The following is a 15,356-nucleotide window of genomic DNA, read 5'->3' as shown; positions in this document are numbered from 1 at the left end:
AGCTATGTAATCTGAGTCAAATCATTTCCTCTCTCTGATCCCCAGCATTCTCCCTTGTGAAATGTAAATAATAATCTGCATTACCTACTTTATTGTTAATAAAGCACTTTGGAAATTATAAAACACTACAGAAGTAAGGGTTATTATTATTACAGGTGAACATTAACAGGGAACCAAGAATAATTATTAATTAGCCAAGGATTCACATTTGGATTAAATCAGAAAATACTACCTGATGCTCAGGAGATGATATTCTATGTCTGACATTATTATCAGTGGAAGTTTAGAGTTCTGTGAACTAAACCCCCATTGTATCCTAAGAAATGCAAAGGCAATGGCTGAAATGCTGAACATTATTCTTTTACCCCACCTAATCTATTGTAATATTCTCTAATCAGACCTTTGCACCTACAAGCAGAACTCTCTCCAATCCAGCTTACACACTACCAACAAATTTAACTTCCATAGACATAGATCTGGTCATATCATTCCTCTGCTCAAAACCTTTGAATGACTCTTTCATATGTGATGTAAAATTCAAACTCCTTGGGAAAGTCCGAAAGTCCCTTCAAAATCTCCTTTTCCAACTTGATTTCATAGGATTCTTTTCCATATTCTCTATGCTCCAGCCAGACAAAACTATTCCCCATTTTACATACTGGTCCTAAACTCTCCAGCCTCCATGCCTTTGTTTCCATTCTTCCTTATATCAGAAATGCCATCCCTTCCCAACCCCTCCAAGCTAATGAATTCTTACCTTCCCCAACTGCCAGTAGATAATGACTTTGCTGCACCCACCCACCCACCCTTATTTGAACCATTTAGCACTTCACTGACACTTCTCTATTCTCGATATCATTTAGTATTATCTGCATATCTCTCATAAATCTCTTTATTAAACTGTGAGCTCCATGTGGACATGGGCCATGTATTTTCTCCCTGCAGCACCATAGATAATGCTCTGGCCCATGGAAGGCACATAATAAGTTTATTCTTGAAGTTGTTTAATTTTATCCCATAAAAAACATCTCCTGAGTACACAGCACCAGAGCCTTCAGCCAAAAGCTTTTGTTTTATTAGCATCCACCAATTTTTACACACCCACAATATGAACAGTATGCACTTGTCCCTACATTTCCTAAATCAAATGTCTCTGTTGCCAAATATTTTTATTCATTGAAAATTACAATAAATGAGTGGTTTAGGAAGTTTTATTTGCTTTCCTCTCCATTTTCATCCTGCACCATAGCACTGATGATGACAGTAAGCCAATTCCTAGTGCTAAACTACTAATAATTTAGCCACACAAAACACATTGCTAACACCATTGCTCTGCACATTTGTATAGCACAGGAGGGTGACTCATCAGGTGGCCACAGATTGATGGAATTATCCCATAAATACCATCCATTTCCCTTGGCTCTGATTCTACATCTCCCCAATCTCCTGAGCCTCATTTTGTTTCCCAAGTAAACTTTTTTTTTTTGTAACACAAAGATATAAGTAGGAACAGGGTCAGAGTAGTCTAGGAGGTCAGGACTGAGAGAAGGCTGGGCATATATCTGGAGCCAGCAAAGCAAGGATGAAGCCAAGAGTCAAGACAGGAGTCAAGAGCAAGTCAAGAGTTGGAGATCTAGGGAGTCTTGAAAGTATCTCAGAAGTGCAAAGTATCAGCCATCAGGCCAAGGATGTAGGAATTAGGAAGGCAAAGCAGAAGAATGACCATAAATTAACCACAATTTTTCTCCATCATAGACTTTTAAAGCTAGAAATAAACTTAGAAATCATCTAAATTAACTTCTTCATTTTCTTGATAAGGAAGCTAAGCCCAAGAGATAGCTAAAGACTCTTCCAAGATCATAGAGTGAGTGACTAACATAGAGTAAGTGACAGAGCTGGGACCATAACATAGTTCTCCCAGGCTAGTGCTCTTTCCACCAATGGTTCCCAACCTGTTTGAGTATAAAGACTTATATTTAACATCATAGAGCCTTACACGACAGCAGTTGCAGCTTTCATATTCATTGATTGAAGAAATACTAATGACAAAAAGCTACTATGGATTCTTTAAAATGAATCTGTATCATATTAATCTCACCAGCATCTACATTTTTTTTGTTCTAGATTTGTGATATCATGAATGGGATGAGAAGAAGAACTCCTACTCTAGAAATTCCCTAAACTAATGAAGATCAATAAATCTCTCATTTATAGCTTTGAGAGAGATGCTTGGGCACTAAGGGGTTGAGTGAATTGACAATGGACATGTAGCTTGTATATTCAAGAGATAGGACTGAACCCACATCTTCCTGACTCTAAGGTTGACCGTCTATCCATTTTGCCATGCTTTCAGTAGCATCCATATACATTTGAAAGATACTATTGAACTTATGTTCAAGGCCTTATTTATTCAGTCTAGATGAGAAATGTTTGTTTATTATACTGAGTCACACTATATTTTACTGGAGTTAAATAAAAGTTGGAATGACATATATGCCTAGTGCATATATGAATTCATAAGCCTCTTGCAATAATTCCATGGACCCCAGAAATTACTGTGGTTTTGCAGCCAACGGGTTGGGAACCACCACACTTACACTCTCATGGAGGTTAAAAATGTAACTAAAAAGAGTTATTTGAAAGTCGGTGCAAATTCAGTTTAATGTACGTGAGTATGGTTAGTTCACGTAGCTCCAGAGAGAAGAACTAGAACCAATGAGAGGGAGTGACAGAAAGGGGAATTTCTAACAAGAGCTGTACAACCATGGAAGAACCACTTTGGAGACAGTGAGAGCCCCCATTTAAATCACAGGGTCACAGATTTACAGCAGGTGAGGACCTAGAGGTCATTTAGTCCAATCTTCTCATTTTACAGGAGAGTAAGCTGAATTACAAGGAGGTGAAGTAGTTTTCCCAAGATCACACAAGTAGTTAAGTGTCAAAGAAAGAATCAGAGCCCATGTCTTCGCCTGCCCTTTTTCCATGCCCAGGTATTAGAGTTATGGCTTAATGACCATCTGTCAAGGTTACTAGAGAAGAGATTCTTGTGTTGGGTAACAAGTGAGAATAGAGCTAAATCCCTTCCAACTCTGAAATTCTTTAAGATTACAACAAAAACTCAGATAATTCAAAGGACAGGTTGTTTAAAAAATATTTGATAGACTATATTGTATTTTTAGGCTCTTTGACTCTCCAAGAGCTAAAAACTATGGAAGTACTTTGATAAAAACTAAAACTACCATACAATTGCAAAGTGGTATTAAGTTACCCAATATCCAGATAAAATCTTTTCGTGCCCAAGGTCAACAAAGGGCAGCAAGATGGTGCAATGGATAGAACACTGAGCCATGAGTCAGGATGACCTGAGTTCAAATCAGTTCTCAGACACTGTACATGGTAGCTTCACAAAAACTGGCCATGTATTGGGACCTTAAAAGCTCACAAACAAATGCATAAAAGCAGACATATTAAATTCACATTTACATTTAATAAAGGGCCTTTAAAGAATAAATTAAAAATTAATTAGAGGCTGAATAATCCTAAAGAAAAGGTAGGTCAAAGAACAAGTCATAGAAACAATCAATAATTTCATCAAAGATAATGACAATGCAACAATGTACCAACATTTGCAGGATGCAACCAATGCAGTACTTAGGGGAAAATTTACACCTCTAGAAACTTACATTAATAAAAGAGAGAGGCCAAATCACTGAATTGGGCACACAACTAAAAAACTAGGGAAAGAACAAGTTTATAATTCCCAATTAAACACCAAAATAGAAATCCTGAAAATCAAATGAGACATTAAAAAAATTGAAAGTTAAAAAAAAATGTACTAAGAAATAAAACTAGGAGCTGGTTTTTTGGAGGGCGGACAATAAATAGATAAACCATTGGTTAATATGATTTTTTAAAAAAGAAAGAAGAAAGCCCAATTGCTAGTATCAAAAATAAAAACTAAATGCACAACCAATGAAAATGAAATTAAAGCAATTATTAGGAGCTATTCTGCCCAACTATATACCAATAAAACTGATGATCTAAATTAAATGGATGAATATTTACAAGAATACAAATTGCCCAAATTAACAGAAGAGGAAATAGAATACTTAAATAGCCTCATCTTATAAAAAGAAATTGAACAAGCCATCAATGAGCTCCTGGGGTAGAGAGAGGAATATGGGGGAGTGGGAATGGGGAACAGAAACAAGGCCAGATGGAATTATAAATGAATTCTACAAAACATTTAAAGAACAATTAATTCCAATATTATATAAACTGTTTCAAAAAATAGGTTAAAAAAAAGAGTTCTACCAAAATACGGTTTTAATACTTAAAACCAGGAAGAGCAAAAATGGGGAAAGAAAGCTATTAACTAATTTCCCTAATGAATATTGGCATACACACAAAAAAATAATTAAATAGAATACTAGGAAGGAGATTACAAAGATCATAAACTATGACCTGATTGGATTTATACTAGAAATGCAGGGCTGGTTCAATAAAAGCACAATTGACCATATCAATAACAAAAACAACAAAAATCATATGACTAACTCAATAGAGACAGAAAAAGCTTTTGAAAGTGCAATAATGATTCCTATTTTTAAAAAAACACTAAAAAGCATAGGAATAAATTGAGCTTTTCTTAAAATGATAAGTAGTATCTATCTAAAACCAAGTGCAATCATTATCTGTAATAGGGATAAACTAAAAGCCTTTCCGATAAGATCAGGGGTGAAACAAAGATGTCTATTATCATCATTATGATTCAATATTGTACTAGAAATGTTAGTTATAGCAATTAGACAAGAAAAGAAATCAAAGAAATAAGCAGAAGTAACAAGGAAATTATCACTTTTTGCAAATGATACAATGGTTTGCTTAAAGAACCCTAGAGAGTCAACTAAAAACTAGGCAAAACAATTAACACCTTTAGCAAAATTGCAAGATATAAAATGAACCCACTGGGTAATCAATATTCCTATATATTACCAAAAAAAATACAGCAGGAAGAGATAGAAGGAGAAATTCCATTTAAAATTACTATAGAAAGCATAAAATACTTGGGAGTCTAGTTGCCCAGACACATAGGAACTATGTGAACACAATTACAAAACACTTCACACTAATAAAGACAGGCCTAAATTACTGGAGATATATTCATTGCTCATGGGTAGGCTGAACCAATATAATAAAAATCACAGTGCTACCTAAATTCTCTTACTTATTCAGTGTCATACCAATCAAACTACCAAAGAATTGCTTTATAGAGCTAGAAAAAAAAACAGCAAAATTCATGGGGAAGAAAAGGTATCTATCAAGGGATCCAATGAAAAAAACATGAAGGAAGGGAGCCTATCAGTCCCAGATCTCAAACTATATTACAAAGCTATATTCACCAACACAATTTGGTACTGGATAAGAAAAAGTATGGTTGATGCATGGAACACATCTGGTATACAATAATATACAGAAGCAAATGAGCACAATAGCCTAGTATTTTACAAACCCCAAAAGCCCAACTTTTGGGGCAAGAACAATAAAAACTTCTGGGAAAATTGTAAAGTGGGCTGGCAGAAACCAGGCATAGATCAATATCCCACGCCACATAGCAAGATAAGGTCAAAATGGGTACATGATTTAGATATCATCAGCAAATTAAGAGAGCATGCAAGAAAATACCTGTCAGATCTATGAACAGGGGAAGAGTTCATGACAAAACAAGATATAGAGAGATTTATAGGTGATAAAATAGATCATTTTGATTACATAAAATTTAAAAATTTTCACATGAACAAAAACAATTTTACCAAAATTAGAAGAAAAGCAAGAAACCAAGTGAAAATTTTATAGCAAATTTCTCTGATAAAGGTCTCATTTCTCAAATATAGAGAGAACTGAACCAAATTTGTTAAAATGTAAGCCATTCCCCAACTGATAAATAAATAAAGGATATGAACTGGTGGTTTTCAGAGGAAGAAATCAAAGCCATCAACAATTATTTGAAAAGTGCTCTAAATTACTAATAATTCGAGAAATGAAAATTAAAACAACTTTTTAGGTACTACCTCATATCTATCAGATTGTCTAAGATCACACAAAACAAAAATGACAAATGTTGAAGGGAATGTGGGATATTAAGTACATTAATGCATTGTTGATGGAACTGTGAACTGCTCCAACCATTCTGGAGTACAATTTGGAAGAATATCCAAAAGGCTATTAAACTGTGTGTACTCTTTAACTCAGCGATACTGCTACAAAGTTTATATACCCCAAGGAGATCAAAGAAAAAGAAAAAAGCACCCCTACAAACAAGAATATTTATAGCAACTCTGTCTTCTAAAGAATTGGAAACTGAGGACACGGCCATCAATTGGATAATGGCTGAATAAGTCATAGTATATAAATGGGATAGAACACTACTATACTCTTAGAAATGATGAAGGGTATGCCTTCAGAAAAACCTGAGAAGACTTATATGAACTGATACAAAGTGAAGTGAACAGGATCAGGAGAATAATTTATACAGTAACAACAATAGTATAAAGATAATCAGCTGTGAAAGAATAAGTAATTGATCAATGTTGATCACCACATTGATCTACCACAACCTCAGAGGATTTGTGATATAAAGGGTTACTCACCTCCAGATCAAGAACTGATAGACTCAGGGTACAGAATGAAACATTTTTTCTTATTTATTTTTCTTTCTCTTTTTCCCTCAGAACATGGCAAATGCAGAAATGTTTAGCATGACTTCATATGTATAATACTGTATCATACTTCTTGCTTTCTCAATGGGCAGGAGGGAATGGAAGAAGGGAGTTTGGAAGTGAAAATATTTTAATTAAAAAAAAGAACTTAGGGTTATTTTTTTCCTTGTGCTCAATAGGTCACCAAGTCTTGCCAAGCCATCCTCTCTAATATCTTATCCTTTCTATTCCACTTTTACAGTCACCACACAAGAACTTATCAATTCGTGGGTTACCACAAAAGCCTCCAACCTAATGTTCTTGTCTCAAGTCTCCTATTTCTAATTCATCCTACACACAATTCAGGACTTTTTTCCACAAACACTGTTTTCATCATGTCATTCCTCTGTTCAGGAACCTGTGATTTCTTTTTATTTATCAGGGAAAAAAATCTAAACTCTTCAGTCTACTAGATACTTCATCAACGTATTTCCCACTCTAGCTGGTTCTCCTCCTCTCTTTTTACATCCCAGTAGAGTTCCCTCCTCTAGTCAAAATTGCTCCTACCTCCCAAACCCATCGTGCTCCTCCTTTTATCAAATTAGCCAACTAAATAAAATACTTCTTATTGAGTGATTCCAATGTTGTGCTAAGTGTGTAAGGGAGGGATTTAAGGCACAAAAAGATACTAACCATGCCCTCAAAGAGCTTAGAATTTGAGATGAGATATAAACACCTAAATAGTTAAGCCATGAAATTGACAAAAACTGTGGAAGATAATGATAAAAGAGCTGTGGATAGGAAGCATGTGCTGTCAGACTGAGGGTATAAATAGTAAGTGCTTTGTTGTTGTTCAGTCATGGCTGACTCCTTGTGATCCTGTTCAAGTTTTCTTAGCAAAGATACTGGAGTGGTTTGCTATTTCCTCCTCCAGCTCATTTTACAGATGTGGAAACTGAAGCAAATAGGGTTAAGTGACTTGCTAAAGGTCACACAGTGTGTGAGGTCAAATTTGAACTCAGGAAGACCACACCCAGCACTCTATGCACTATTGGTGCCACCTACCTGCCCCACATAAATAGAAAGTGCTACAGGAGTTCAAAAGTGAGAGAGAGAAAACTGATCTCCAGAATGATGGAACAGGTAGGATCTGAGCTATGTTTTGAAGGATGGTTAAAATTCAAATGGGAAAGGCATTCCAGGATGGGGAAATAAAGGCTTGAACAAAATTATCTCTAATACCCTTCCAGTTCTAATGATTCTAAGAAATATCCTAAATTCCAAAAATCTAAATACTAAAGGCTCTAGGAAAGATGGGAGCAAATGTACTGAAGTAAGAAAGTACAAGGGTCTTTATTCAGAGAGAGAGAGTGAACCAATTTGGCTAAAGTGAAGGGCTCTGGAGGAGTACTACAAATAAGGCTCATGTGGTAGATTAAGGCCAGACTGTCCTTAAATGCCAGTCTACTGAGTCTGTGCTTTGTCCTGCAGGCAATGGAGAGCCTCTGAAGGTTTCTGAAGGGGCGAAGACCAACTCAAAGTGGTGTTTTAAGACAAATCTGGCAACAATATGCAGGGTGGACTGGAGGAGGAAACAGAGGCTAGAGTCAGAAGACCAGTTATTAGACCATGGCAATTTAGACCTGGAAAGGCAGCTAGGTGACAAAGTGGATACAGTGGCAGGCCTGGAGTTAGGAAGACTCATCTTTGTGAGTTCAAATCTTGCCTCAGACACTTACAGCTGGTGTGACCTCAGGCAAGTTCCTTAACCCTGTTTGCCTCAGTTTCCTCATCTGTAAAATGAGCTGGAGAAGAAAATGGCAAACCACTCCAGTACCTCTGCCAAGAAAACTCCAAATGGACTGGGGGGAAAAAAATCTTTTATCACCTCATGCCTTTCTTTGTGCTATTCTTCCCATTCTCTCGGGCCTGACCCAGCATTTCATCTGAACTTCTCTTACATAGTTGTTAGGCTTTATTTTAGATAAGATGTGTCTACCTGTGTCAGTAATTGGTCAATAATAAAAGGGAATCTATGAATCCACACCCTTTTCAGAGGTAGTCTAGCAGACACTAGACATGGATCTACCTTGAGACACTGGATCCTCTGCCCAGATAATTTTGGAGCGAAGGATGTTTTGTATGAATTACGATTTTTTGATATGTCAACTTGGCCTGTTACCATTAAATCCAGTGAGACAGAAAGGAAAATGTGCCGCACTGAGAGACAAGAGATCTTGCCTCTAGTCCTGAGTCTAAAATGAATTAGGCAAATGATACTGGGGAAGTAACTGACCCTCTGTGGATTTCAGTTTCATTCAATAAACTAAGGGTACTGGACTAGCAATGAAGTCCCTCAACGATTTGGGCCTCAGTTCCTCATCCATCAAATAATGGAAGAATCAGACTATGTAACTGCCATGATCCCTTCCAACCCTAAGACTATGATTCTACGACCCAGTCATTAAAAAAGAGCTTTCCAAACCTAATGATCTAGACCAATAGTGTCAAACTCAAATAGAAAAGGCTCCCTGCTAGACACATATTGACTTAGAAAACCACAAATCAACATTAACTATGCTGTATTCTATTTTTATTTATTTTATTGAAAAATTTTCCAACTACATTTTTAATCTGTTTCAGCCCACGTGTTTGTTGCTTACTGACCGAGTTTCGCCTCTGGTCTAGAGTGATTTGAATTAGCTCTAATCCCAATTCATGACCTGAGTGTACTATTGGACAATTCGTTTTACTTCACTAAGCCTCAGTTTCCTTTTCTGTAAAAAGAGAAGCTGGTCTAAATAAATGACCTCCAAATTCCCATCTGACTTTAAATCCATTAACCTTTTTGATAACATGCATGATAATACAACAGAGGCCAAATAATAACAGATGCATTTGTGTAGCTTTTCACAACTCACCTGGGGCTATATAAATACTACCTGACTCTAATCTCATAAAGCCCTATGGGGTTGATGGTAGTAGTAGCAGTATTTTATATCTGTTTAGTGCTTTAGAGTTCCCAAATCCCTTTCACCACAATTACCCAGTTAGGTAGATAGTGCAAGAATTATTGTTCCCATTTTTCAGATGGAGTGTCTGAGGCCCAGAGAGGCATTTTAAAGATGATATTGTGATTTGCCTCAGGTCACACAGTAAGTAGAAGTTAGGACTCGAGGCCTTCAGACTCTAAATCCAATGACCCTTCCTCGACATCACAGTCACCTGCTGATTCTGTAACTATTTTTCTTTTGTTCCCTCTTCTCAATAGCCTATCCTATACTGCTGCTTTAACAAGTTTCTGTTTCTCTAAAAATGTGTGTACAAGCTGAAAATTCATTTTGAAGGTGCATATGGACAATTAAATTGGAAAAGAAAGGCTATCTTACGGAGCTCACTGCCCAGCAGAGCACAGTAGGACAGTGAACAGAAACACCAGAACTCAAAACAATAATCCAAGTGAATGACTCACAGTACCTGGCTTCCAAGAAAGCCCAGAGAGAGGCATCAGCTCAAGTCCATTACCACATAAAACTGCATATTCCAAAGGTCAAGACAGCTTTTCCAAATTAGATCAGAAACTTGTAACAATGAAAACACAAGGAATGCTGGGAGTTGGGGGGGGAGCAGAAGGGGAGGTGGGGAGTTGGTAGTATTTCATCTCTGGGGAATCCACCTATGCAGAATAGCAATTCCTCTGTAATTAATAGTCTTAGAAGACTTCCTGGATACCTGGAGAAATTAAATCACTTGCCTATGGTCATATAGCTAGCATGTGTCAGAGAGAGAACTCAGCCTAGGTCTTCTGGACTTGGGTAGGATCTCTGTCACTCATTACTCAACTGTGCCTCTAATACATGAAGGACTGCTTATGAAACTGGAAATTATTTGTTCCGGATAAAACTAAAATAATCAGGTTCTTTTGCTCATCCTATTTCTAGAATCAAAATGCATGTAGAAAAAAAATACCAGCAAATGTTTTCAATCTGCCCACTTTAGGATCAGAAATTCCATTCAGGGGAGATGCTTTGGGTCTCTATGACAGGGGTTCATAATCTGTGTGTGTGTGTGTGTGTGTGTGTGTATGTGTATGGTGGACCCCTCCAGCAGTCTGATAGACTTCTATGGATTCCTTATCAGAATAATGTTTTTAAATGCATAAAACAAAATATGTAGGCTAGCCAAGGAAATCAATTATATCGAAATACAGTTATCAAAATATGGGAGAAAGCAAAGCAAGTTCACAGACACCAGGTTAAGGAATACCTGCTATATATGGCTTGTCAAGCCAATGGTAAACCTAGAATCAGTCTTTCTAATTTATAAGAGAGGTCTAGGGGTAGGGGGGAACTGAGTTTAAAGCAGAATTAGTGGAGTATGTTTGCTCTTCAGCAGGTGAGGAATATTCCCAGAAAGATTGTGTTCTTGTAAAAGTATCTTTGAATTTCTTAGAACGTCTGTTTGTAGGATGGAGAATGCTTTAAGATTTGACATTTACATAATGTTTTCAAGCTTGCAGAGCAAGCTTTCCACACATTACTTTATTTGATCCTCACAAAAACCCTGAGACACAAGTACTACAGGCATTATTATCTCCATTTTACAGCTGAGGAAACTGAAATTCGGAGAGGTTGTGACTTGTTCATGACTATACAGCCAGGAAGAATCAACAGCAGAGCTCATTAGATTCCAAGCCCTGCAACTAAATAAATTCTATATATAATTATATTATGTTATAGATATAATATATTTATATATACATATATTAATCAATACACACATAATGGGAATTATCTTCTATCTGTTCTCACTTGAGTCCTGTTGTTTAGGCCAGAAGCCCTCAGAGACCATTACTTAAGGCATAAAAGGCACAAAAAAGGGAGGAGGAAGGAATCAAAAGGCAATTCATCCATGAATTTGAAAAGAAAGTGGCAGCTTCATTATCTCTGTATTACAACATACTGTTTAAGTGATGTATTTTCCTCAGATTTCTATTTTATAGACTGTTTCCTATCAACTACCATTTTTCTAACAAGTAGGTGATAGAAACCTTTGAAAAATACTCCGTTTAGAAATAATTTATCTCAAGGAAGAAAAGAGCATTTTTACATTTTCCACCCAGTGCAGTCCAAGAAAATAAGCAGTTTGACTCTTCTGATTTCATCAATCCCTCAGGCTCAACTAAAGTCAGAATCGTCAGATTCAAAAAGGGTAGCCAACAATTTTTAGTCAAAATTCCCTATGGAAAAGGCTGCCTCCCATCTGTGGGGTGCCAGCTCATCTCTGTTTGGAGCATCAGCTCATGCCATGAACAGAAGACTTCAGATGCCCAATGACACAAGAATACATCAGAGGATATGCTAAGGAGAGCCAAGCTCCTCTCTAGCGAACTACATTCTTGTTAATGCCAAAAGTTGCACCTGCATATTGAGTGAAGAATATCTTTGGTTAGTATAGCACTCAGAGGATGCTCCAAACATCAACTGGTTGTGCCAAAAGAAGAAATAGTGTTACTGCTGCATATAGATAATGAGATGAGTGCATAGCTTTTTACCAATTATGTAATGAAAAAAGATTACAAGCACAGCATTTACTGGATTAATTTTTTATATCTGATTGTACTTCAATTACCTTTAAGGGGACTCAGTCTTACCGATAATTTTTTTTGGCCAGTACAGTTGTCAAGCTAGTGCCCTTAGAATTCATTATCTTTTGGAGCAGCAGTCAATACTGTTACCACAGTTGATACCATATACTCATATGTGTCTTATCATTCTTAACTATAGCAATTCAAAACTTTATATTCCAAGCCGGAAGCTAAATTTCAAGTGTGTGCAATACTCTTAAAATAATTGCTTTTTTTCTATCAGAAGCTTCTACTATAATTATAAAATGGGAAAAAGGGTTTTTTCCCTAAATCTAGTTTCCTAACTACAGAACTCATTTTTTCTATAAAAGATACCCTTTTCTATCTTTCTCCTTATTTGGTAATTATAAACCTTGGGCAAGCTTAACATAACTAAAATGTGTCCAGTATCAATAACAGATAAGGAACTTTATTTTTTAAAACAAAAATGAGAGAAATCATCATAAAGCATAAGATCCCAAAGGAGCTATAAAGGCATCAACTTATTTCTCAAATACTTATAGTTCTGACAATTTTAAGGGTTCACCCAGACTTAAGTAAAAAGCAGTTCTAATTAATAGCATTTAATGTCCTTCCTCACGAAAAAAAATACTTTAAAAGCACAAAATTAGTTTACAGCAGTTTTTTTAATTGACAAACATTTATTAAGCACCTACTATATACCAAGCCCTGTACTAACAAAAGCAAATGCAGTTCTAAGAAAACAATTATATCTTGACGCTAAATTATTTGGGGGCCAAAAGACCATCCTTCCCTCCTTGTAATTCTCTTTACATACTTGTCACCAACTAATTCATATTACAATATATGTCCCCCATACACATGTTATCTCCTCTGTGAGACAGCTTCATGTAATGCACATGACTGCAGAGACTATATTGTATTTATCCCTCTACTTCCCCCAGTGCCCAACACAGGGCCTTGCACATAGCAGGTCCTAAATAAATGTTTGAATCAATGAATGATTCCAGTACACCATGTTTCTAATTTTAAAGATTATTCTAGGTCCAAAGAATTCTAGCATCACAGAAACTTAGTTTTGTAAAATTCCTTAAAGATCCTTTGGGATGACTGCTTACCCCCATGCAGCATCCCTAGCAGATTATCATCCAGTCTTTGCTTGAACACTTACAGTGATGGGAAGCTCACTGAGAATGATCACAAGGGAAATGACACTATAAGGCTGGAGCCAAGAAATTCTGCTTAGCCAATGATGTAGTCGTGAGTATATAGTCTTCTGTTTCTAGTGGGAAAACCTGTAATACTTGAGCTCAGTACTACCAATCACTACAACAGTGCAATGGGAAGAATGTTATGCTAGATTAACAGTGATGTTGATGCCAAAGCTTCAGAAAGTTTTACTTTCACCATTTCCCAGATGATAGCTTAGTGAGTACAGATTGGTCCCTGGAGACGGATTGATTATACAAATGTTTAGGATTGCAGTCTTTTCTTGACCTATTTTTTTTTTAAATAAACTCATTTACTGCCTGCTGTTTGTACTGAAAGCGCTGAAAAAAAAAAAGAGACCCCTGGTGGAAAACTGAAAGGACTCATTTTGGGTTGGGGTGAGGAGAGGGAGGGAAGTGGTGTGTGTGTGTGTGTGTGTGTGTGTGTGTGTGTGTGTGTGTGTGTGTGTGTTAAATGGGGAAAACCAAACTATTACACTTGTAGTTTCTCAATCCTACCCTGCAGCCTTCCCAGATCCACTTACTCCACTGCACAGCCTGTGTCTGACTGCATCCCCGAAGGACCAGCGGGCACTTACTTTCACCTTCTAGTAGCTCCTGACCGACGGCGCGGACAGGCTCCCGCTGGCCTTCTGCTTACCTATCAATGCTGATCACACAGAGGGTCATGATCGAAGCCGTGCAGCACATAACGTCCATGGCGATGAAGACGTTGCAGAAGAAGTGTCCGAAGATCCACTTGCCTCCGATGAGGTCCGTGACGCTGACGAAGGGCATGACAGCCACAGCCACCGAGAGGTCGGCCAGGGCCAGCGACACTATCAGGTAGTTGGAGGGCTGACGGAGCTTCTTGACGAAGCAGACTGAGATCACCACCAGACAGTTGCCCGCGATGGTGAGCAGCGTGATGAGGGACAGGATGGCCCCGATCACAACTTTCTCGGTGTTGCCGTAGTTGATCTGCTCCCCGCAGCCGGTGGTGTTGCCTGGGAGGAATCCTGGCTCCGGGCTGGCCGTGACCTCCTGTATCACCTGCAGCAGACGCGGCTCCCAAGAGCCCGAGATCATCCCGTCACTGCCGCCGCCGCCGCCGTCGGGGCTCAGGTCGCGGAGACCCTGTCCCACCTCCTGTAGCAGGAAGGAGCGGAGGCTACTGTAGTAGCTTGGGTCCGAGACACCACCGCCGCTGCTGTTGATGTCCATCACCATGTCGGTCTGCGCTACCCATGGAGTCCTCTCCGGCGCTCCCCTAACCCTGCGCTCCAGCTACTGCTGGGCTGGGGTCCTCACTTAGCCTCCTGCCCGAGGCCAGGGCCAGAGCCCAGAAGCTCAGTCATTGGGGGGGACGAAGATGGGGGCGTCTCAGCCCGGCCTCGGAAGCCCCAGCACTTCGGGGGGCTTTGCTTGAAGGGCTGCGCTAGATGGCTGTGCTTCTCCACCCCTAAGGATCCCGGTTCCGCTAAGATCTAGGGACCGTCGTCAGCTCCCGCAACTACTGCTGCTGCTGCTGCTGCTGTTGCTGCTGCTGTTGCTGCCGCCGCCGCCGCCGCCGCTGCTGCTTCTAGTACCCAAGTGGCTGCAGAGCGAAGTTGCCGCGTCCCGTCCCGCCCCACCCCTCTCCTCTCCAGCCCCCCAGCTCCCAGTAGCCTCCTTCCGCGCCGGCCACGCTTCTTCCTGCCCCCAGCAGCCAGTGGCCCCAACCAGCGCCCTGGAGGGAGAGTCTAGCCAAAATAGGCTTTCCTCCCTAACCGCCCCAAAGCTGCCCAGTTCTCTTCACAAGTGAGAATGGGATTTGTGCGCAATCCTGAACAGCTCCTTCCC

The 15,356-nt window shown here is 38.8% G+C and overlaps 1 protein-coding gene across 2 annotated transcripts in view; it reads right to left on the bottom strand.

Annotated features, from left to right (window-relative positions):
• The window catches only part of HTR7 (5-hydroxytryptamine receptor 7), an 85,896-nt gene extending 70,782 nt beyond the window's left edge, over nt 1-15,114 (bottom strand). For both annotated transcript variants that reach the window (XM_020964174.2, XM_020964173.2), the window contains exon 1: nt 14,176-15,114. In XM_020964174.2, the coding sequence (XP_020819833.1) occupies nt 14,176-14,744 (569 nt within the window). In that variant the 5' untranslated portion in view covers nt 14,745-15,114. The remainder of the gene's footprint in view (nt 1-14,175) is intronic.
• Between the last annotated feature and the right edge of the window lie 242 nt (nt 15,115-15,356).

This window comes from Phascolarctos cinereus, unplaced genomic scaffold (assembly GCF_003287225.1).
Source record: "Phascolarctos cinereus isolate Bilbo 61053 unplaced genomic scaffold, phaCin_HiC Scaffold_3;HRSCAF=262, whole genome shotgun sequence".
NCBI lineage: Eukaryota > Metazoa > Chordata > Mammalia > Diprotodontia > Phascolarctidae > Phascolarctos > Phascolarctos cinereus.
Note: the sequence above shows the minus strand (reverse complement) of the source record. Positions and strands in the feature narration are given on the sequence as shown.